This window comes from Triticum aestivum, chromosome 1A, assembly GCF_018294505.1.
Source record: "Triticum aestivum cultivar Chinese Spring chromosome 1A, IWGSC CS RefSeq v2.1, whole genome shotgun sequence".
Classification (NCBI taxonomy): Eukaryota; Viridiplantae; Streptophyta; class Magnoliopsida; order Poales; family Poaceae; genus Triticum; species Triticum aestivum.
Window position 1 is genome coordinate 547566946 of NC_057794.1, and position 23224 is coordinate 547590169.

Sequence of the window (23224 nt, forward strand, 5' to 3'; positions counted from 1 at the left end):
ATGCAACCTAGAAGTGCACGACGAGTGCATCGTAGAGCATGAAAATGGACAAAACTAACCCTTATCTGAAACTTCAATCAAGATGGCCCCAATCTAATTTTTTTATGAGATGGCCATTTTTTATATGACGTCCGGGGCTAGGGCGCCATACTAGAAAGAATGGCGCCCCGAGCTATGGCGCCAGCCCCGGGCGTGATGCAAAAAGGGTAATTTCATGAAATATTTTTAGATTGTGGTCATTTTGTATTGAAGTTTTAGATAAAGACCAATTTTATCCATTTCCACTCCTAGAGCGGCGAGGGGACACCGTCGGAGGAGGGCGGTCGTTGCTGGATGCATCTCCACCTGGCGAAGCAATCTCTGGACGCAACTCTTACTTGAAAAGGTTTCGCTTTCACTGGTCGGCTCGTCGACTCTGCTGGACCCACGTAGCCCAACAAAATAGTTTTTGACTGGCCGCGCGCTAGTGTAGTACTTTCTCAAGGATCTCTGGTTTCTAGTGCGTGTGCTGCTGTGACACCGCGCTTTCCGCGTCGACTCGATCCTTTTCGCGGTGGAAGCTTCGGTGTGCGGCGTGGCCGATGGCCGGCGAGCTTGTGAATTCACGCTAAATTTCTTCCGCCTAATCCAACGTGTCGCGATCGGGGGAGAGGAAGCAAAGCATGAGCGGAGAAACAGAGATCGGTATGAAACTGAGTGCTCGTGCAAGAACGAAATCAGTTGCATTTGTCTTTCTGTTGCAGAGCAACAATTTACATGGTACTAACTGGTGAGAAGCTACAGCATTCAAAGACCGATGCCTACTACTGTGCCCGAGTGAATCATCATCATATGCATCTCCCGCTCCCGCTCCGACGACGGCGCCGCCATCGTCGATGCACTCCACGTCCACGGTAATAAGGGCGAGAACCCCGGACCCTGCGCCGCTGGGTTCTTCAGTTGTGATAGCGTCGTCGTCCAGGTCGATCCTCTCCTCGGTCACTGCGTCTGGTGCTTCGATTGGCGCGGAGAGCACATCGATCCATCCCTCGTCAGAGTCCCAGTCCGGGAGCGCCGACGCGGAGCAAGCCAATGCCATGATCCTCATCTCTGCCGTGCTGTCGTGCTCCGCCTCGTCGGCGTCGGACTCCGACTCCCAGAATGCCGCGTCCAGCGTGCTCTTCGGCGACACCCATTTGCTTTTGCTCTCGACGGCTTCCGGCTTCGCCTCGACGTCGGCGGAAGCCAAGAACGGGTGCTCCAGCAGCTGCGCCGACGTGCACCGATCGCTGGCTTGCCTGACAAGGCATCTGGCCAAGAAGTCCTTGGCGTCGGCGGACAGCCATTTCGGAACCTCGGGCACGGCCTCCGTGTAGCCGATCCGGTGCAGCGCCCCGAGCGCGTCGCCGTCCATGCCGCTCCAGGGCGCGCGTCCAGTGGCCATCTCGACAACCATGCAGCCGAGCGCCCAGACGTCGGCCGCGGGGCCCTGCTCCTCGCCGCGCGCCACCTCCGGTGCCATGAACGCCGGCGTGCCGCCGATGATTGGCACGTCAGCGCCCGCCTTCCTCGAGCACCCGAAATCGGCGAGCTTGGCGCGGCCGTCGGCGCCGATCACGACGTTCCTCGCCTTGACGTCCCCGTGCACCATCCCGGCGCCATGGAGGTACGCGAGCCCGGCCGCCACGTCGGCCGCGTAGCCGCAGACGGCACGCTCGTCAAGCCCGCTTTCCAGATGGTCCGCCAGCGAGCCGCCGGGGGCGAACTCGAGGAAGAGGTGGTAGGAGCCGTCGCGGGCGCCGCGGCCGCCGATGCAGGAGACGACGCGCTGTGATCGCAGGCCGGCCATCACGCACTGCTCCCTCCTCAGCGCCGCCGCACAGGTCGCCCCCGCGGCGGACTTGACCGCGAAGAGCTCCCCGGAGACGTCGTCCGCGGCGAGGAAGACCTCGGCCCCCGAGGCGCCGCGGCCGAGCGTGCGCACCCGCGTCCATTGCTTGCCCACGGACATGGCCATCTTGTGTGCGTTGGGAATTGGGATGGTGGTGGTTTCTGTTGCTGTTGGTACTCTCTGTTGTCGAGCTTGCTGAATTGCTGATGGGTTCTCTGTTTTTGGCGGGCGTGCGTATATATAGGGCGTGGGAGGAGGGGGGGAAAGGAAGGCTTTGGCTGTGTACTTGTGGAGAGGAAAAGTTGAGGAGATTGCAAGTTTAGAACATGGAGGGCGTGTGCGGGGACATGGAAATCCAGGCGAAAAGGCGGTGAGTGGGAACGCGAGGCCTGTGCCGGGCTTGACCTGACCAAGCTTAGAGCTCCGCCTATTCTTACTACCCGCGTCAATTAATCTGGTGGCGGAGCCGGAAAAGGCAAAAACCGTGTGAAATCTATCGCATTCTATCCCGGGTGAGAAACCAACTCGCTAGTACGTACAGCGGCAGTCGACAAAGTCTTGGTCGGTCGTTGCGAGACGGACCGTATGAAACGGAGCAGTGCGTTGGGTTCTAGATTAAACGGATCAGCGGTACAAGTCAGCGGCTGCACCTCAACGGAGTTGGCCAGTTAGTTGGGTCTCCTCTCCACGATTGTCGATTGGTACTTTGGCACTGTGGTTGGCCTTGGCCAAGTCCACTACTGTACAGACAGTACGGTGCTGCGCCGCCAGTGTTTGGAGTGCGTCCGCACTCAACATCGATCTAAAACCAATACTCTGATGGAAGTACGTAGCACTGAACGCAGCAGCAGCAGCACCAGCAATTCGCTTTTACCGCCGGGTATAATTCACAGCTGGTTACAACAACAACTCGTTACCCTCGAATCTCACCGCTGGTTACGATTCAGGAGCACTCCAATTCACCGGGAAAGCTCACGGCGAGAGGCCTCATAGTCAGCCGTGGGCGTCTCCACTACCGGAGAGAAAATTCCGCGTCTCCACTTCCGCACATAGGAATAGGAAATGGCTGGGAATATTCGACCAACATGCCCGGGCACGTTCACTTCACTGGCCGCCGCACGCACACGCGACGGGGCGGGACGTCCTCGACGCCGGCTGCTGCACCGCTCAGCTCAAATCGCATCGGCCACGTCGAGCCGCAGACAAGTGGCATCGCGCGTGGGCAGGGAGGTGCTGGCCCAGGCCGATCGATCTCGCCAAGTGGTGGATGTGCCTACTTTTGCGGCGCCGAAACCCAAAGGACGGATACGCCGGTACGCAGATCGTCGCGTGAGCAGGCCGGATGGGTTGCTTTTGCTTTGCTTGCTTGGCCAGCGTGAGCAGAGCACGTCGCCGACCCTGGACTGGATGGATTCCATTCCATTTCACTTCACCATGGAGCCAAGTAAAGAGCTTGGCTGGCCGTCCATTTTTCTCCAACTCAACAAGAAAGCAGCGCACACCACAAGGGCTATGAATATGATGGTGCAATTGAAAACCGCAAAATTATTCCACCACCGGCTGTGGCTTGTGCCAGTCGTCCGTAGACGCGTCAAATCTGGCTGACAGACAGACGCGAAAAAGGAACGGCGGCGTTCATCCGACGGCTGCTGCACATGAACTCCACGTCCGAAAGTGCACCCCAAGTAACACAGCCACACAAGTCAGCCTTCACCGTAGTAGTACTACTACTACTTTAAAACTTGGCTTCAGTCTGCCGTCAATCAATGATTGCATAAACAGATTAGCACCAATTGCCTAACCTCCAGAACATTAAAAGAAAGAGAGGCAAAGCTCGCCTCCTTCTTCAGAATAAATAAATACTAGTACTCCACCGTTTCCACTGCCGACCGCCAAAAAATGCACACAAGTCAGCCTCCACCCCAAGGAGCAGTCATGATCGTATATTACCGGAAATTAACGACTGAACAAGTAAATTATCACTAATTAACTTAGCACTCCAAGTGCCGACTGCCGGCCGCCAAGTACTAACACTAATTAACTCGGCTTTCCATTTTGTCGATGCTACTGATCTTCTTTCTGGCGCCTGTTGAGGTCAAGCCAAAAGGCGAGGAGACTTTGCTTTTCTGTTGGAAAAGGCCCCAACTCTAGCTGCAGCAGGTGGCGGCCCTTTGACCTTGTTCAACACCTGCCGTTGTGCAGTTGACGGCCGACTATAATGGTATGGTGTGCGAGATTCAGAGGATTTCCAGTAGATATAAAAGCAAAGGACACGAATTAGGGGATAAGCTTGAGTAAAGATGATGCGGTGAAGCCTACCCCTTGCTTCAAGTGGCATTGCATGCGTTGGGCCCAACATCCAGCAACTATTTGCCTGCGTGCCCAGGGCTTTCACGGAGTATCTCATTTCGAGCTCAGTACATCGAATCTCCAGAAAGAAGAATTGCTCCGTGCACTGTGGGAGGGATGTCAAACCCCTGTTGCTTGCCAATTGTGTGCATTCGAAAGAAAAGGTCTGAGCGCGCTTTACTTTGCTTTGTGTTCCAGGAAACAGAAAATGGGGTGTGAACTTTGATCTCGAGGCAGCTACCGTGTATCGTTGACATTTAACTATGAGCTTCGGGAGTACGTAGTTTAATCTCGGAAGAGGTTGCCCAGCTGAAGAGACGGGGCATTTTTAGGACTAGCCTCTATATATTTCATGGAGTCGAACTTCTTTTGACTCGAATACGTTATTGTGCTGGCATTAGTGTGATTGGGGGATAGATATCGTCTGATGGGATGAAAACGTACTAAGGTATGGTCTTTTGGCCGACTCTTAGATGATTCTTTCGATTGGCATAAGTGTTGCTTGCAAGTTGGGATGTTGGATAATGGCATCTTCAACGCCGACTCTTAAATCGGACACCGCATCCGTCCGCGGACACAGATGCAAGAGCCGTCCATCCAAAGTCATACACATGCATTTCAAACTGGATTTCAATAACTGAACAAAATAGATGTAAACCGAGCGATTTTCATGTAAACCGGACGAAAACATAATGCAGCCGGACAAATTCCACGGATGTTGAGACCGTCGCCGGCGGAGTTGCGCCCGGTGATGAGCACTGCTGCATGCGGGGTGTCGGCGAGAATCACATGAGCCACGAGGGGTAGAAAACATGATTATCGGGGTGCTGCGCCTCCATGGCCCGCCTTCCTGCAATCCGTGGCGGGAGGCGGTGAGCAGCTTCGGCGGTGAGGTTGGTCCAAGTGGACACGTAAGTGGCGATGCGCGCGAGTTGTCTCTCTCTCTCTCTCTCTCTCTCTCTCTAAAGGGGTGCTTACCGTGAGGTGGACGAAGGAATTATGTGATCGTAGGATAAGTAGGGGTAGATCTTGTGAAGGGAAGGTGGGTTGGGATTAGTAAAGAGTAAAATGCATTGGTGGTCATTTAATTTTTCGTGTACGCTCATTTTGATCATTGTACTCAAGAATACGGTCACTATATAGGATTGTTGTGATTATACAGTCATTGTCACTTCATATAGCTTCGCATTTTGTTCAGTTGGCTGGTTAAACGGTTTGAATGATGTCGCGACGCATGGGGGGGGGGGGGGGGTTGAGGGGAGTCGACGAAGACTCGCCTTGGTTGGCTTTGTCGTCGTTGTCTGTCTTCATCTGGAGCACGGCGTCAAGGACTGCACGTAAAGAGGTAGCCTCGATGCCCGCTGTGGCGGCACTCGGCCTCCGCCCACAACGTATGGCACTTCAAGCCGGTTGGCGCAGACCCAGAGCGTCACAGCCTGGTGGTCGGTGCCGGCAAGGAGTGCGCGGAGGGAGGCGACCTCGAAGCCCGTGGCGGCGCGTGCGAGCAAGCGGTGCTCGGCCTCCGGCATCGTTCTCACTATCACAACGAGATGAGAGAAAAGTGTATGAGTTTTAGAGTGAAAGGATAAGAATATGAGGAAAAGTAGACGACCTCGTTTGCTCGGTTCGGTACACAACGTTCTTCTAATGCACTCGCACTTGTGCCTAGATTTATGCAGAGTATCTAACAATGTGGTACTATTAATTAGTTATATTTTTAAGAGAATTATTAACATCTTAAGTCTCCCCAAAGAGCCCACTCGTATCGTGTGATCGGTGAAAAAGAGGAGCAGTGCAAGCATGTGCAGGAACGAAATCAATTGCATTAGCATTTTTGTTGCAAAACAACAATTTAGTAGGAGTACATGATAACTCGTGAGAAACTGAATCCTCCAGAGACTGATGCCTCGTACTGCAACTTTGCTGGACTGAATCATCGTAGCCCTCTCCCGCGTTGACGAAGCTGCTATACTGCACGAGTATGGCGTCGAGAACGCCGGACTCTTCTCCACATGGTGTGATCGCGTCGTCCAGTTCAGCCGTCTCCTCGGCCGGCACCGGAACTGCTTCCGATGGCCCGGAGAGCACATCGATCCATCCCTCGTCCGAGTCCCAGTCCGGGAGCGCCGATGCAGGGCAGGCCAATGCTCTCATTCTCATCTCGGCCGTGCTCTCGTGCTCCGCCTCCTCGGTGTCTGACTCCGACTCCCAGAATGCCGCGTCCAGCGTGGTCTTCGGCGACACCCATCTGCTTTTGCTCTCCACGGCTTGCGGCTTCGCGTCGACGATGCCGGCGGAGGCCAAGAACGGGTGCTCCAGGAGCTGCGACACGGTGCACCGGTCGCCGGCCTGCCTGACAAGGCACCTGGCCAAGAAGTCCTTCGCGTCCGCGGACAGCCATTGAGGCACCTCCGGGACGGCCTCCGTGTACCCGATCCGATGCAGCGCGGCCAGACCGTCGCCGCCCATGCCGCTCCACGGCGCGCGGCCGGTGGCCATTTCTACGATCGTGCAGCCGAGCGCCCAGACGTCGGCCGCGGGGCCCTGCTCCACTCCGCGAGCCACCTCCGCGTCCATTGCTTGCTCACGGACATCGGCGTCTTCTCTTGTGTAATCTGTGTTGGGAATTGGGATTGCTGTGGATTCTGTTGGTACTCTGTTGTGGTCTTGTGGAGCTTGCTGGTGCCCAAGCTGAATGAATTGTTGATGAGTTCGATTCCTTTTTTTGTCGGTTGTGCGTATATATATGTTGAGGGGGTGGGAGGGGAAGAAAGGAAGGCTCTGTACATGGGAGAAGAAAAATTTAGAACATGTGGCGTGTGCTGGGATTAGGAAAGGAAATCCAGAAGCGAAAAGGCGTGGGAAGCAAGCTGCTTCGCGTATCGGCACGCGCTCGCGGCGGCGCCGTCCTCCTGTGGCCATGGATGGACGAGCATGTGAGTGGGGACGCGCGGACGGGGCTTGACCAAGCTTAGCGCTCCGCCTATTCTCATCCGCGTTAATTAATCTCGTTTACGAGTCGGAAAAGGCAAAAACCGTGTCAAATCACTCGCGTCCAGGTCGTCTTGCCCAGGCTCAAACGGGAAGGTACAAACGGGCTTGACAATTAAGTAATCTGCTGGAGTAGTACTTTTCATCATGGGTCCGTCTACATTACATCTAGATGTGAGACATCTAAGTATGATGTCATCGCCGCCTTTTTATTGTTTACTTGTTCGATTTTGATTTGTCTACGATTTTGATTTGTTTCGCGCTCACGTCCGCCTCGATGGGCCGGCCTATACGTCCGACAGCTCGTAGTGAGGCTAGCTTTTTACGTTGTGCATCAGCCAGCCGAAGATTCCTTCTTGTTACATGTGTTTCTCCCTGTGCGTGCATGGTACATCAATAGATCATATTAGATCGGATGGCGGCGTAGGGAGAAGCAGCAAGCACCTTGATAAGTTGTGTTGTGTCACTACTCGAAGCTAAGGATCAGATTTTTTTTTCCAGGAAAAGCAAGTGATCAGATGTATATCAGTGAAAACAAATTAGCTCTACCATCGATTAGTTAGTTTTTGCGTTTTATTGCCCACTTTTTAGCCGCGTGTCTCTGATCGCTAGCTTCTAATAGGCTATAAATGAATTTTTTTTTTGCCCTTTGGTTTTTGCTTTCCCGTTCCACTCTTTATATTTTATGCATTAATTTTCAGTAAAAGACAAAGTTTGATTAAAAAAATCAGAAATATGTTCACGAATTTGTGGTAATATACATTTTTAATATACAGTGAACTTTTTTATATACAATGAGCCTTTTAAATTATATTCACTAAGCTTTTTTAATACACACTAAATATTTTTTAAATACAAACTTAACCTTTTTTAATATACGTAGAACCCTTTTAAATATACGGTTAAACATTTTTATAATATACACTAAATAATTTTTTAAACACATAGAACAATTGATCGTGCATCCAAAAGTGTTAAAAATTGTTCGTGGATTCAAAAAATGTTCGCCAATTCAAAATAAATAAATCACAAAGCTCCAAAATTTTCATGAATTGAAAATTGTTCATATATGTGAAAATGTTCAAAAAAATTTAAAACAAAATGCGAAGCAAAAGAAGAAGAAAAAAAGAAAAAAAGAAATAGAAAAAACCAAAAGAATAACCAGAAAACCAATAAAGGATGGAAGTGCAATTGGGACGAAACAAATTACAAGCCTACTTGCAAGTTGAGGGAGGACTTGCAACTCGGACAACTACACAAAACTAAAATATCATTTGCGATTCGAGGATGGGCTTGCAATTGGGAGAATAATAAACTATAAGCCCAGTTGTGTGTCGAGCGTGGATTTGCAACTAGGATGAAAAACAAAATACATATCTAGTTGCAAGTCGGGGGTGGACTTGCAACTGGGATGAAAACAAAACAACACCCTCCTGAGTTGCGAGTCGAGGGTGGACTTGGCCAATAGAAACCCCTAGTTGCAGGTCGAAGGTCTAATTGCAACTACTATGAAACAAGAACAAAAAAACAACACCCCCAAGTTGCGAGTCGAGGGTGGACTTGCAACTAGGCCTACAAAACTACACCCTCCCAAGTTGCGAGTACACGATTGACTTGCAACTGGGGTGATTACAAACTACATCCCTCGAGTTGCAAGTCGGGTGTAGACTTGCAATTGGGGTGAAAACAAACAACAAAAGACACCCTCCCCGAGTTGCGAGACGGCGGTGGACTTGCAACTGGGGCAATTGCAAACTACATCCCTCGAGTTGCAAGTTGGGGTGGACTTGCAACTGGGGCGATTGCAAACTACATCCCTCGAGTTGCAAGTCGGGGTTGGACTTGTAACTGTGGTGAAAATAAAACAACACCCTCCCGAGTTGCGAGACGAGGGTGGACTTGCAACTAGGCCGACAGAAACCCCTAGTTGCTGGTCGAGGGTCTAATTGCAACTACTATGAAACAAGAACAAAAAATAACACCCCCGAGTTGCGAGTTGAGGGTCGACTTGCAACTAGGGCAACTACAAAACTACACCCTCCCGAGTTGTGAGTACATGGTTTTCTTGCAAATGGGGCGATTGCAAACTACATCCCTCGAGTTGCAAGTCGAGGGTGGACTTGCAACTGTGGTGAAAACAAAACAACACCCTCCCGAGTTGCGAGACGAGAGTGGACTTGCAACTAGGCCGACAGAAACCCCTAGTTGCTGGTCGAGGGTCTAATTGCAACTACTATGAAACAAGAACAATAAACAACACCCCCAAGTTGTGAGTTGAGGGTTGACTTGCAACTAGGGCAATTACAAAACTACACCCTCCCGAGTTGTGAGTACATGGTTGTCTTGCAACTGGGGCGATTAGAAACTAGGGTGACTGAGTTGGATGAGCAAGGCCGACAAGTAGTCACCAGACCCACGACGTGACACGATACCCGTGTGAGAAAACAACTCTTGATCAAGATTTGCATGACATTTAAAGAGAAAAGATGGCTGAGTGAAAATTCATAAATTAAAAAAAGAACAAAAAAGAAAAAATAAATATAAATAAAAGATAAAAGATCATGAGTATAAAATAGTTCATAATTTAAAACAAATAGTGAAACAAAAAAAAGTAAAACGACGAGGCAAAAATAAATGGAAAGACATGACGCCTTGTTTCCACAGCACAAGCACGCGAATGGCTCAAAAAAAAGACAACCAGCTCTAAAGACTACAGGAGACCGGCACACACAAAAAATCGATGGAAATAATTCCACAATAGGAGCGGCCCAGGCAAAGCAAAGCTGGCAGCTATAACGCGAAGCGGCCTAGGCAACAAAAAGTTGTTACGCACGCGTCTTGGCAAACAGAAAGACACGAAGCTCCTAAAAAAACAAGACACGAAGAAGCGAAGGCAAAAATCACGAATCTTAATATGCTATATATATATATATATATATATATATATATATATATATATATATATATATATATATATATATATATATATATATATATAATGGCTAGGAAGTTAGATGTAAGATAGTTATTTCACATCTAGATGTGAAATAGCAAACCTGTTTCATCAAAGTCTTGGTCGCTCATAGCGAGACGAACTGTGTGAATCGGAGCAGTGTGCAGCTGGGTTGCCAGAGTCTAGTCTGGTGTAAACGGACACAATGGGGTCTCGAGGTCAGCGGCTGCACCTGAACGGAACGGAGTTGGCCAGTTGGGTCTCCTCTCCACGGTTGGTATGCCACTTTGACATTGTGACAATTGCCAAGTCCACCCCTGTGCTGCACTACTTTATGGTGCTGCGCCACGTCTGCCCGCAACATCCATCTAGAACCAACAATCGTTCCTGAATACGTATAAGCGACGTCGTGACCCCAGTACGTGTTTTTACCTCGGTGAAATAATTCACAGCTGGTTACAGAAGCTGGTGACCCTCAAATCCCACAGCTGGTTAGGCTTCACGAACACTTGCCTTTCACCGGGAAAGCTAGCTCACGACTGAAGGCCTCGACGTGGGCGTCTCGTCCACCCACACACAGAAATGGGAACATTCGATCTACATGCCCGTGCATATGCAGGCACGTTCACTGGCCGCCGCGCGCACACGCGACGTCCTGGACGCCGGCCGCTGTCCCGTTCAGCTTGCGTTGCAAGTATGCATAGCCGCAAAATCGATCCGGCCACGTCGAGCCCGGGGACAAGTGGCGTTCGTTGTTGGAAGGCATGGACGGGAGGGGTTTCGGGTTTCGGAGTGCGTGGGAGTGGAGCTGCCGCCGATGCCGATGTCGCTGGCCCATGCCGATCGATGCCGCCCTGCGGCGACCGAAAGCGTGGTGGACGTGCGTGCGTACTCTTTGCGGCGCGGGGCCGCCGAAACCCAAAGGACGGATACGGTGGTACGCAGATCGTCGCGTGAGCAGGCCGGATGGGTTGCTTTTGCTTTGCTTGCTTGGCCAGCGTGAGCAGAGCAGAGCACGGCTCACTCGTCGCCACTGCCAACGCTGGATTTGTTTTGATTCCACTTCACTTCACATGCATGCCTTGGCCGTCCATTTTTCTCCGCCTGAAGAAAAAAGCAGCGCGCACCACACGCACACGGGTCTGTCTATGATGATGGTGCACTTGAGACGCGTGAAATTATTTCACCACGGGCTGTTCTGCTGTCGTGCCAGTCGTCCACAGAAACAAAACGTAGACGCGTCAGATCTGGCTGACAGGCAGACGACGCGAAAAGGAGCGGCGGCGTTCTTCCGACGGCTGGTGCACATGCATGAACTCAACGTCCGAATGAGATGTACGCCCCAAGTCACACAGCCACACAAGTCAGCCTTCACTCTAGTAGCACTTCAAACCTAACTTAACTCCGTCGTCAACCAATGATTGCATAAACAGATTAGCACTGATTACTGAAAGATATGAAGCGTTCCTACTCCATCGAGGGAGCCGCGTGGTAGTTTATATTGATGCGTGGCCGAAGTCTGGCTTGACGTACAAGGTTATGACAGAAAGAGTTTGGGTAGAATACAAGAGAAGGAAGGAGGTTGAGATTACAACTCTATATTCTAACACCCTCCCTTAATCTTAACTAACCTAAGTTAAGATTACTCTTGAATTCTTCAAATGGTCTTGCTGGTAGTGCTTTTGTAAAACCGTCAGCCACTTGATCCTTAGAAGGAATAAATTGAATCTCAAGTTTTCTTGCCGCAACCCTTTCTCGTACAAAGTGAAAATCAATTTCTATGTGCTTTGTCCTGGCATGGAACACTGGATTTGCAGACAGATATGTTGCTCCCAAATTATCACACCATAAACATGAGATACGATTCTTCTTGATTCCCAATTCCTCAAGAAGTGATTCAACCCAAATGATCTCAGCAGTTGCATTAGCCAAAGACTTGTATTCAGCTTCTGTACTTGAGCGTGACACAGTAGCTTGCTTTCTAGCACTCCAGGAGATAAGATTAGATCCAAAGAACACTGCAAAACCTCCAGTTGATCTTCTGTCATCACTACATCCTGCCCAGTCAGCATCAGAGAATGCACTCACAAGAGAAGAATTAGACCGTTTGAAATGAAGTCCTATTCCCATAGTATGTTTCACATATCTCACAATCCTCTTGACAGCTGACCAATGTGCAGAAGTAGGTGCATGAAGATATTGACAAACCTTGTTGACAGCAAACGAGATATCTGGACGTGTGAGAGTTAAATATTGTAGTGCTCCCACAGTACTCCTATACCTTGTACTCTCCTCCTCTTGAAGTGGCTCACCCTCATATGCTGAGAGACTTTCTGAGGAGGATAAAGGTGTAGGCATTGGCTTGCAATTTTTCATCCCCATGCGAGACAGAAGCTCAAGAATATATTTTTCCTGATTTAACACAATACCATCTTGAGTTTTCTTGACTTCAATACCCAAGAAGAAATGCAAATCACCTAGGTCCTTCAAGGCAAACTCTGAGCTCAAATCATGCAAAAGAGCATTAGTAGCATTTTGTGAAGAACTTGCAACTATGATATCATCAACATATATAAGCATAAAAATGACTACTCCTGCCTTGTTATAAATAAACAAGGATGTGTCAGCCTTGGAAGCAACAAAGCCAAGATATTTTAACTGTGAGCTCAATCTGGAATACCATGCTCTGGGTGCTTGCTTTAGACCATAGAGTGCTTTATCAAGCTTGCAGACATACTGTGGCAATTTCTTACTCTCATACCCAGGTGGTTGTCTCATAAACACTTCCTCTTCCAGAACACCGTGCAGAAACGCATTCTGTACATCTAGCTGCCTTAAACTCCATCCTCTGGATACAGCAATGGCTAACACAAGTCTGATAGTTGCAGCTTTCACAACGGGACTAAAGGTGTCCTCATAGTCAATGCCATAACGTTGCTTAAAGCCCTTTGCAACTAGACGTGCCTTATATCTGTCAATGGAGCCATCTGCCTTCTTCTTAATTCTATACACCCATTTGCAATCAATAATATTTTTACCTCTCTGATTTGGTACAAGATGCCAAGTCTTATTCCTCATGAGCGCAGAATACTCCTCATCCATTGCCTTTTTCCATTTAGGATCATCAAGTGCATTCTTCAACGATGTTGGTTCTCCTGAAATACACAACATTCCATATGGTATAGTTCCATCTTTCCTAATTTTAGGATTCCGTATACCTTTCTGTAGCCGGGTCATAACACGTGAAGAAACCTCTCGCTGCATCGCTGGTATACTTGCCACAGAAGATCCAGGAGAATCTGCTGATGCAGTGGACTGATTTGTCGTCATATGCGCAGGGGATCCTGTGGCTTCTGGTGTGGCTGCCCCTTCTGCAGGCACTGGCGCAGAGGATCCGCCACCCGACCGCGACTGGAGGCGCGCGTGGTGCGGGGAGGATCTGGTCCCGCCGCTGGTCCCGCCTGACGCTGGCGCGCGGGGCGAGGGGGATTCGGCCCCGCAGCTGGTCCCGCCTGAAGCTGACGCGGCAGCACGGGAGTGGCCCGCCCTGGATCCAGGATTGGAGCCATCAGGGGCTTGATCCGAGGCGGATGCGGTCGCGTGATCCGAGATCTGCGCGCGTGCAGGGGTGGCAGGCGCCGCCAGATCTTCTTCGTCATCTGTGCCAGCTTCGTCTCCTTCCTCAGCATGAAATATAGGATCAAAACCAGCCATATTTTCGAGATCTTGGTCATTTTGAACACCGTTTTCTCCAGGGACCTGCACAGGCATAAGAGAAAGACCAGTACCAGCAGGAATATCATCACATTGGTTAGTACAATTGTTGTCGCCCCCATGATCAAAAGACCGAAGATGTGAAGGAAGAAGAAGAATTTCTTTGCGGAGAAGTGCACCAGCATTAGGATGAAGGGATGCAAAGGGAAACACGGACTCATCAAATACAACATCTCTGGATATATACACCCGATCAGTAGGAACATCAAGGCACTTGACCCCTTTATGCATGGGGCTATAGCCTAAAAAGACACACCGTTTTGAGCGGAAAGCGAGTTTGCGTGTGTTGTAAGGCCTAAGATTGGGCCAACAGGCACAACCAAAAATACGAAGAGATGTATAGTTGGGTGTGACACCAAGAAGTCGTGTAATGGGTGTTTCAAATTTGATAACTTTACTTGGAAGCAAGTTGATGAGATATGTAGCAGTTAAGAATGCTTCATCCCAAAATTTAAGCGGCATGGAAGCATTTGCTAACAAGGCAAGCCCCATATCAACTATGTGACGGTGCTTTCTTTCAGCGGATCCATTTTGTTGGTGAGCATGAGGACAAGATACATGGTGTGATATGCCAAGCTTTTGAAAAAAGAATTTAGTTTTTCATACTCACCACCCCAGTCACTTTGCATAGCAATGATTTTAGAGTTCAGTTTGCGTTCAACAAGATTTTGGAAATTGAGAAAAACTTGGAATACATCAGATCGCTTTTTCAACAGATAAATCCAAGTAAATTTACTATAGTCATCAATAAAACTTACATAATAGGAAAATCTACCAACTGAAATAGGAGCTGGCCCCCATACATCTGAAAAGATAAGTTGTAAAGGGGCAGTAGACACACTAGTAGAAATTGGGTAAGGTAATTGATGACTTTTTGCTTGTTGACAAGGATCACAAACTGACTCACTACTAGGCTCATAAGAGAGTTTATTTTTGCTAAGAACATATCTAACTATGACTGAAGATGGATGACCTAAACGACTATGCCACCTTGATGTAGATAGCTTGGTGACAATATTTGCTTGTTTATTGGATCATGAAGATGATGATGATGATAATGATATGAGTGGGTAGAGTCCTCCCACGCACCGTCCTCTAAGAATGACTCTCCTTGTTTTCAAGTCCTTAACCAAGAAAAAATAAGGATAGAATTCAATAAGAACATTGTTATCAAGAGTGAATCGATGAACGGAAACAAGATTTTTAGAGGTTTGAGGAACATGCAAGACATTGGTCAAGTGTAAATTTTTCACGGGGGTTTTAACAATTGAACTACCAATGTGTGTGTGATATCCATACCAGAACCGCTTGCCGTGCGAATTTGGTCGCCTCCATTGTACTTCTCCCGCATCGTCAACTTGTCAAGTTCACCTGTGATGTGGTTTGTTGCTGCACTGTCGGCGTACCATTTGGTGTCCACGCCATAGGAGACTGCATGCACCTGCTTTTCTTCCTGGTCGTTTTCTTCATAACGCCACCAGCAGACTCGTGCACCTCCTGGATGGTGTCTGTAGCATATCTGACATTCTGAATAGTCATGCTGTTGCTCACGAGCCTGCTGTTGCTGTTGCTGTCGAGGACGGCCTCTGAATCCGCCGCCTCCATTGGAGGAAGACGACTGTCGGTCACCGCGGTCACCACGATCACCACGGCCACGGCCTCTTCCTCCACGCCCGCGAGATCTGCCACGGGACTGGCCACGGCCTCTGTAGACCGCATTAGCGGATGAATAGAACCTGCCTGAAGATGAGTCGCCTAGCATCTCCATCCTTTGATCAAAGGCAGCAATCTGGGCAAAAAGATCGTCGGCTGTGATGATGTTTTTAACAGCGCCGATCGCCGCCACCACGGGGTCGTAGTCGCGGTCCAGTCCGGCCAGAATATAGTCCACCATCTCCGGATCAGATACGGGACGACCTGCAGCAGCTAGTTCATCCCCAAGACTTTTCATCTTCGCCATATACGCCGAGCTTGACATCGAGCCCTTCTTGGTATTGGTGATGGCGATTCTCAGATTAGTAATCCGAGACTGAGATTGTGAGGCGAAGAGATTTGTCACCGTCGTCCAGAGCTCAAAGGTGGAATCTTTCCCAACAACTTGTGCAAGAATTTCTGGAGACATGGAATTGAGAAGGTATGATAGAACCTGCTGATCTTTGGCGATCCAGGGTCCGTATAGGGGATTCGGCTCTAGGGCCGTGGTCTTGTCTGCCTTCGTGATCTCCACCATCTTGGGTGGAGCGGCATCGGTGTTGTCCAGGAGCCCCGTCACCTGCGCGCCTCGCAGGGCTGGGAGGACCTGCGTCTTCCAGAGGATGAAATTACCTCTTGCGAGCTTCTCAGACGGCGGCGATCCAAGGTTGAGGGAGACGCCGGCGGAGGAAGCCATGGAGACGATGATGTGTGGTTTCTAGGGTTTTGGATTGTGGCTAGATGTATGAGAAGAGGTGGCTCTGATTACCATGAAAGATATGAATGTTCCTACTCCATCGAGGGAGCCGCGTGGTAGTTTATATTGATGCGTGGCCGAAGCCTGACTTGACGTACAAGGTTATGACAGAAAGAGTTTGGGTAGAATACAAGAGAAGGAAGGAGGTTGAGATTACAACTCTATATTCTAACAATTACCTGGCCTCCAAAAAACGGCAAAGCTCGGCTCTTCCTTCAAATTAAATAAATGCTCTGTTTCCATTGCCGACCGCCAAGAGATGCACACAAGTCAGCCTTCATGGTAGTACGTAACCCCCTCCGTCAGCTTGTAATGATTGTATATTCCCCGCAAAAAAGCTAAAGATTGCGCAAGCAAATTATCACTAATTAATTCACTACTCCTAGTGCCGACTGCCGGCCGCTACTAAGTGTTAAGCCAAAAGGCGAGGAGATTTGTTAATGCTTAGCAAAGTTGAGGTCAAGCCAAAAGGCGAGGAGACTTGCTTTTCATTTGAAAAGGTCCCAACTCTAGCTGTAGCAGGTGTCGGCCCTTTGACCTTGTTGAACGCCGGTGGGTGTGCAGGCGAGGTTGCACGAACTGAACTGGTGCAGTTGACGAGCGGCCAACGGTCAAGACGATCTCTATTCTGATCATTTCGGGTTCCATTCATCGAACCTCCAGAAGAAGAATTGTTCCGCGCTTATTCTGATCATTTTTAAAAGTGATCTCAACAGTAAGTCTTGGAGGGATGTCAAACCCCTGTTGCTTGTAAATTGCTCTATGCGCAGTCGAAAGAAAAGGTGTGCGCGTGCTTTGCTTGCTTTGTGTACCAGCCAAGCCAACAGGGTCAATGTCCAAACTAATCTTTCTATTGGAAAGAGAGTCAACCTCCTCTCAGAAAAATGCGCAGGTGCAGAAAAAGGGGGGCCTGAAGCCCTGAACTTTGATCCCGAGGGCGAGGCAGCTAGCGTATATCGTTGACATTGAACTTGGAGCTTGAGAGTAGTTGAATCTGTGAAGTGGTTGACCGTCTGAAGAGACAGGGCCTGAAGAGCTTCTATTAGAAAGAGATGACTGTGTTGGCATCAGTGATCGTCTGATGTGGTGGAAATGCAGTGGAGGTATGGGAAAACTACCGATTCCTCAAACCGTAATGCCAAATTTGCATTCAAATCCCCACAAACAAGAAAAACTAATAACAGGGATGTGAAAAAAAAAGGGAGCTGGGCATGGGCGTGCAGCCTAGTTAAGCTGGGCAATGTCCGACTGGGCTACGGCCGGGGGCGTAAACCCCACAGCGCAACACGCCCGTCCAGGCTTTTTGGCCAGGAACTGCCATGGTATACGCCCAATTCCTTCCTGCCTGCCTATTTCCTCTTTCTCTGAAGAAGGATGGTTCTGAGATTTTCGTTTAATAATAATGCCCACGAAACTACACCCATGCCACAAGCCCCCTTTAGCCCTCCTAGGCTGGAGTTACAAGCGTGCGCCACCACGCTCGGCGGGTGCACTTGACGGGTGCACGTTTATATGCCGGTGTACGCCGGGCTCAGCCAACAATGTGGTACTATTAATTAGTTCTATTTTTAAGAGAATTATTAACATCTTAAGTTTCCCCAAAGAGCCCACTCGTATCGTATGCCTCGGCCGCGAGCCTGAAAATACTCTCTCATGCATTCATGCGTGGCCGCAGAAGCAATTTGTTGCCTCTGTCGCGGTGCTACTTCACTGTAGTTTAACTTTCTTTTTGAGGGGGAAGAGACACTGTAATTTAACTTAGTCCCACCGTCAACTTGTAATGATAGTACATTCCGCGAAAAAAATCTAAAGATTGCACAGGTAAATTATCATTAATTAAGTCAGTAGTACTCCAAGTGCCGCTGGCCCGCTAAATAGTACTCCCTCCATTCAGAAATACTTGTCAATAGATAAAAGAGAATGTATCTAGATGTATTTTAGTTATAGATACATCACTTTTTATCCATTTTGATGACAAGTATTTTCAGACGAAGGGAGTAGTAGTAGTAACACTATTTAACTCGACGTTCCATTTGTTAATGGTCTTATTTTTTTTGTTAATGATTAGTTCATGGTTGCAGATGAGCGCATCGGAATAGGGCATGAAATGCTGGTGTTCTTCAAACCAGTGCCGTAGTTAGGATTAGCCAACGCCCCGGGCCAGCCCTTATGGCTGCAGTAATATAGTAGCTACAGTGCACTACTTTTGCTACAGTCCACAAAGAGTTTCACTGCCATGCCCCGGGCCACAGCCAGGGCCTGGCTACGCCCCTGCTTGGAACCATGTGTGAATGTTGACCTAAAAATTTAAGCCCTTCTGCTCCGTGCCATGGATCGAGACTAGTAGCCAACCATGCATCACACATTCCCGTCTGCCTGTCCGGTATGGGTCTCTGGGTGTAGGTAACTAGGTATGCTGCTTGCCGATTTGGGTATACCCCTGCTGCTTGTGGGTGTAGCCAGTGGCGGAGACAGGGGGTGCCAGCAGGGGCCCTGCCCCCCCCCCCCCCCCCCTAACATTACTTTGTCAAACCTAATATGCATGTTAATACATGATAAACTGCTGCTAAAGTGGTGCATATTAGTGAGCTGGCCCTCCCTAAGATGGATTCACAATACTTGGCCCTCCTCATTCCAATTTCCTGGCTCCGCCACTGCGTGTAGCTGCCAAAAATGGGTGGGATCCGAGTCTTCCACCTGCTCGTCCTCATAAGCACCTCATCTTCCGCCTCCGTCGTGGATGATATCCAAGATCACCATGCCTACGTCGTCGTAAACCTGCTCGACTGTTTAGGCATAGCAGCGAATAGCGTGCAGACACCCATGTGCCCCCGCCCGTCATTCGTGCATGGACGAGTTGCGGCGAAGAAGACTCCAAGAAGAGTGGCGGCGCCTGGTTTACGTCGACAATGTAAGGCACTTGCCTGGTGGCGATTGATATGGACTGCCGATCGAGCTGCTTGGGGATGTAGCAGTACGAAGCCTTGTAATGCTCCAGCCATGGCGGCATGTGGATACCGGGCGTCAGCATCGGCGTTCCGCAACCCGGGCCGTGACCTCCACCATGTTCGTGACCAGCACGCCCACTGCCACATATGTCATCTGCATGCCTGTCGCCGGCTTTCCCCGTCTTGAGCTTCTCCTCCTTTGTGGCATTCACTTTGATGCGGCGTCGCGTTGCCGAGTACGTTGATCTTCCGGGCGAGGGTGATAGTGGGATCTTCCTCCACTTCCATCACCATCTCCATCTTCGGTAGGTCCTCGTCCGGCTCCATGTGTCGGCGGCGGGAGCAGAGAAGAAAGTGGGAAAAGGGGTGGGAATTGCTTGGAGAGCGGTGGGATGGAAGAAGAAAGTGTGGGATTTTGGCACGGAAACAGTGCGGATGCTACAAAACCGCGGATTCCGTCTTCGCTTTTGGTGGGCCGTGGGTGTAAGAGATCGATGTGGCTCGTGTCTGGACTGCCGCAAAGCCCCCCGCATTTGGTTCCATTTTGCGGGGAAAACGTGGTTTGAACCGCGCGGCGGACCGGTACAGCCTCGCATTGGATGGTTTTCGGGGTTCAGACAGTATGATGCTAACGTATGCGGTTCAAGAGTGAGCGTTGGAGATGCCCTAGTGTTGGGGTCAAGCCAAAAGATACTTTTCACTGGAAAAGGTCCAACTCTAGCTGTAGCTGTTGTCGGCCCTTTGACCTTGTTGAATGTCGGTGTGCGGGCGAGGTTGCACGAACTGAACTGGTGCAGTTGACGAGCGAGGCCAACGGTGATCCCAGTGTGATCTGAGATCGAGATGATCTTCAGCAGATATGAGAGCAGCAGACATGAACTCGATTTGTATGAGCCGTCTGTGCTAAAAAAGGATAAGTTTGAGTTAGATGAAGCGGCCCACTTTTACTTGAAGAGAAATTGCGTTGGGTGCAACATACAGCAACTTGAACAGTACGGGACATAGACTCTGATCATTTTCAGAAGTGGTCTGAACTGTAAGCCTAGGAGGGATGTCAAACCCCTGTTGCTTGCAAATTATGCGCCGTCGAAAGAAAAGGTGTGCGCGTGCTTTGCTTTGTGTTCCAGCCAACATAGTCAACGTGCAAACCAATCTTTCTTTCTATAGGAAAGGGAGTCAACGTCTTCTAAGAAATGGAGCAGGTACAGAAAAAAGGGACCTGAACTTTGATCTCGAGGCGGCGTACATCGTTGACATTTAACTTTGAGCTTGGGGAGCAGTTTAATCTGAGAAGAGGTTGACCAACTGAAGAGACGGGGCATTTTTAGGAGTAGCATATATGTCATGGAGGGAGTACCGAACTACTTTTAGGACAGATATATGATTGTGTTGGCAACTTGGCATCAGTGTGATTTGGAGAGATCATCTGATGTGATGGAAATGCAGACTCCACCGGGGCTCGTCCAAATCCGAACTCTGAGACGATTCCTTCCGTTGGCATAAGCTGTTTGCAAGTTGGGATGTTGGATAAGGCAGTTGGCTAACCATTCGCCCATCTTAAGTCTTAATGTGAAGTAATCAACTAGTAACATACTTGCCAGATTAGTAGTACTACTTGTCTCTGTTTCTTGATGACAAAAGTAGCAATACTTTTTCGTTTCAGATAGCCCTTCTCATCTGACTTGCCGGCTAGCAGGACAGACAGAAAAACCAGCAGCCGAGATCTACTCGAAATTGCGCAGGAGATAGCTCTTGATCAGAAGAACCTCATGTTAGAAATTTAGAGTTTGTGGTCTACCTCTATTTCTCTGCGTTTATCCATGGTACCACTCACAATTCGCATATCTGAGACTAGGGGGTATGGACCTTCTTATACTGTTTTTTCAAAGAGTTAACCTCTTATACGGATATAAGATTCCTAGTTTTTTCCCCTAGTTTTCGAGATAGAGTCCAAATCGAATTACCAACCACGATCATATTTGTCTGTTAACGGATTCTATCCATTATGTCCCTGGAGCACGCGCTTGTGAATGAAACCAGCCAGCCACGTCGGCCTCGACTATATGCACGCGCGGCCCAAGAGCCCAGTTGTATGTCCCACGAGCTGGAAAAAAAAACAAAGAGCGACTAACTCGAGGTTACCTCTTTGGAGACCTCCAGCGGTAAAGTGGTGCGTTCAGCCGCCGCCCGTCGACAGGTCTTTATAATGTTCCTCTCGTCAGATCTGGTGTCCGCTGCCAGAGGCTCATAGTGGCGATGTTGCGGGATGTAACCGGAAGGCTCCTTTGTCGGTTTTTTCATTCTCACTTCGTCCAGTTTGCCTTTGATGATGAGATGCAGTCTATGGACGATGGCTTGACGCAGCGAGTAAGGTTGTGCAGCGACAATAGTGGAATCAACACATGTTTTTGGTTGAGTCGTGAAAAAGCTGTGCCGACAACATACTATTGACTTCGATTTGGTGGTGCTTCTAGAGTAACAAGTCTCGAGCTCCGAGATGAAAACCTTTGTCTAACCTAAGTTGGTTTTACATGGCAATGGCAATATTTTGTGTCATTATCGTATTGAAGGGATTGCTTGGATATGCTCAGACTAGTTCTTTAGGGTGAACATCTAGATGATGGCTGGATACGGTGAGTATAACCGATAAAACCGAAGAACGAAAAAAAGGATGAAAACCAAAGAAACAGAAACAAAACAAGAAGGAAATACAAAATAGCAGAGAAAAACAAAGAAACAGAACTTGCGCTTGGTACGGTGTTTTGCTGGCCCGATAGTCACCCACTAGAGGCTGCATCGCATAGCCCTCCTGACAGGGCCGGCCCATGTAGCAAGCCGCATAATAGCGGTCTTTTCCTAAAGCGAGCCCGCGCATACTGAGTGCTCCTAATTGGCGGTTCTGCACCGGTTAGGAGAACTGGTGCTCACCAGCTCCTGTTAATGGGCCGAGCCAATAAAGATGTTGCGAACACTGTTAGGAGAACCCGCTTGCTAAAAAAAAGTCCTGGTTCGCTTCGATTTTTTATTTCCCAGGTCCACTCGGTTTGGTCGGTTCCTAGTTGACCTGCCGTTGTTCACCATTGACCAAAGACCACCCTGACTGTTGTCTTTTTGGATAAGTTCACAAAATTTCAAAAAAATGAAACTAAAAAACTTCATGAATTTGAAAAAGTTCATGCAATAAAAATCACAACAAATGGGAAAAGTTCAAAAATTTAATAGAAAGTTCAGAAAAAAATAAAGTTTTCAAATATGAAAATAATTCAGGAAATAAGAAGTTCATGAATCTGAAAAGGTTCACTAATTTGAAAGAAAGTCACAAAAACTGTTCATGAACTTTGAAATAAGTTAATAGATTTTGAAAAAACTTCCTGAATTTCAAGAAAAAAAATCATGGATACAAAAAATATCAATTTGAAATGAAAAAAGTTCAAGAATTTAAGGAAACAAATTCACAAAATGGAAAAACTTTCACGAATTTGAGGAAAAGTGCATGAATTCGGGAAAAATCATGTATTATAAAAAAGGTGAATACATTGTAAAAAAAGAAAGTGGAAAATAAAACAGGAAAAGGAATACAAAAAAATAACAAAATCATGTAAAACAGTAGAAATGAAAAAAATGGACAGGAAGCTTCGAGAAGCATAAAAAAACAGGGCTTAGAGCTTCCTAGAATCAGCAAGAGGAGCACCCGACCAAATCGCGATACTCTAGATGGGTCGGCCTTTTATTGAATTAAGCGATCGAAGGGGTTTGCAAATCGTACTAGAAGTGGCGCATAAGGCGCCAAATAGGATCAAAGGTACACATTGTAACTACTTTAGTAGTACGCTCATGTGCGAACCATTTATTGTAGTTGTCGCTGCTGCAGTAGTTCGTGTACTTTATCT

The 23224-nt window shown here is 48.7% G+C and overlaps 2 protein-coding genes across 2 annotated transcripts; both read right to left on the reverse strand.

The window, feature by feature from the left end:
• Window positions 1-622: 622 nt before the first annotated feature.
• Window positions 623-2094, reverse strand: LOC123046066 (mitogen-activated protein kinase kinase kinase 17). The gene has a single exon (XM_044469388.1). The coding sequence runs from the start codon at window positions 1994-1996 to the stop codon at window positions 623-625; it is 1374 nt and encodes a 457-aa protein (XP_044325323.1). The 5' UTR covers window positions 1997-2094.
• A 3432-nt stretch (window positions 2095-5526) lies between these two features.
• Window positions 5527-6916, reverse strand: LOC123046152 (mitogen-activated protein kinase kinase kinase 18). The gene is made up of 2 exons (XM_044469475.1): window positions 6085-6916; window positions 5527-5756 (listed from the first exon to the last, which is right to left on the reverse strand). The coding sequence occupies exons 1-2, from the start codon at window positions 6794-6796 to the stop codon at window positions 5527-5529; spliced, it is 942 nt and encodes a 313-aa protein (XP_044325410.1). The 5' UTR covers window positions 6797-6916.
• Between the last annotated feature and the right edge of the window lie 16308 nt (window positions 6917-23224).

Bases quoted from the DNA above. Each gene is read 5' to 3' on its own strand.
- LOC123046066 (XM_044469388.1), bottom strand. From the start codon at position 1,996: ATGGCCATGTCCGTGGGCAAGCAATGGACGCGGGTGCGCACGCTCGGC.
- LOC123046152 (XM_044469475.1), bottom strand. From the start codon at position 6,796: ATGGACGCGGAGGTGGCTCGCGGAGTGGAGCAGGGCCCCGCGGCCGAC. The intron at 5,757-6,084 runs GTACTCCTACTA...TCGTTGTGATAG, and splicing joins AGTTTCTCACGAGTTATCAT to TGAGAACGATGCCGGAGGCC.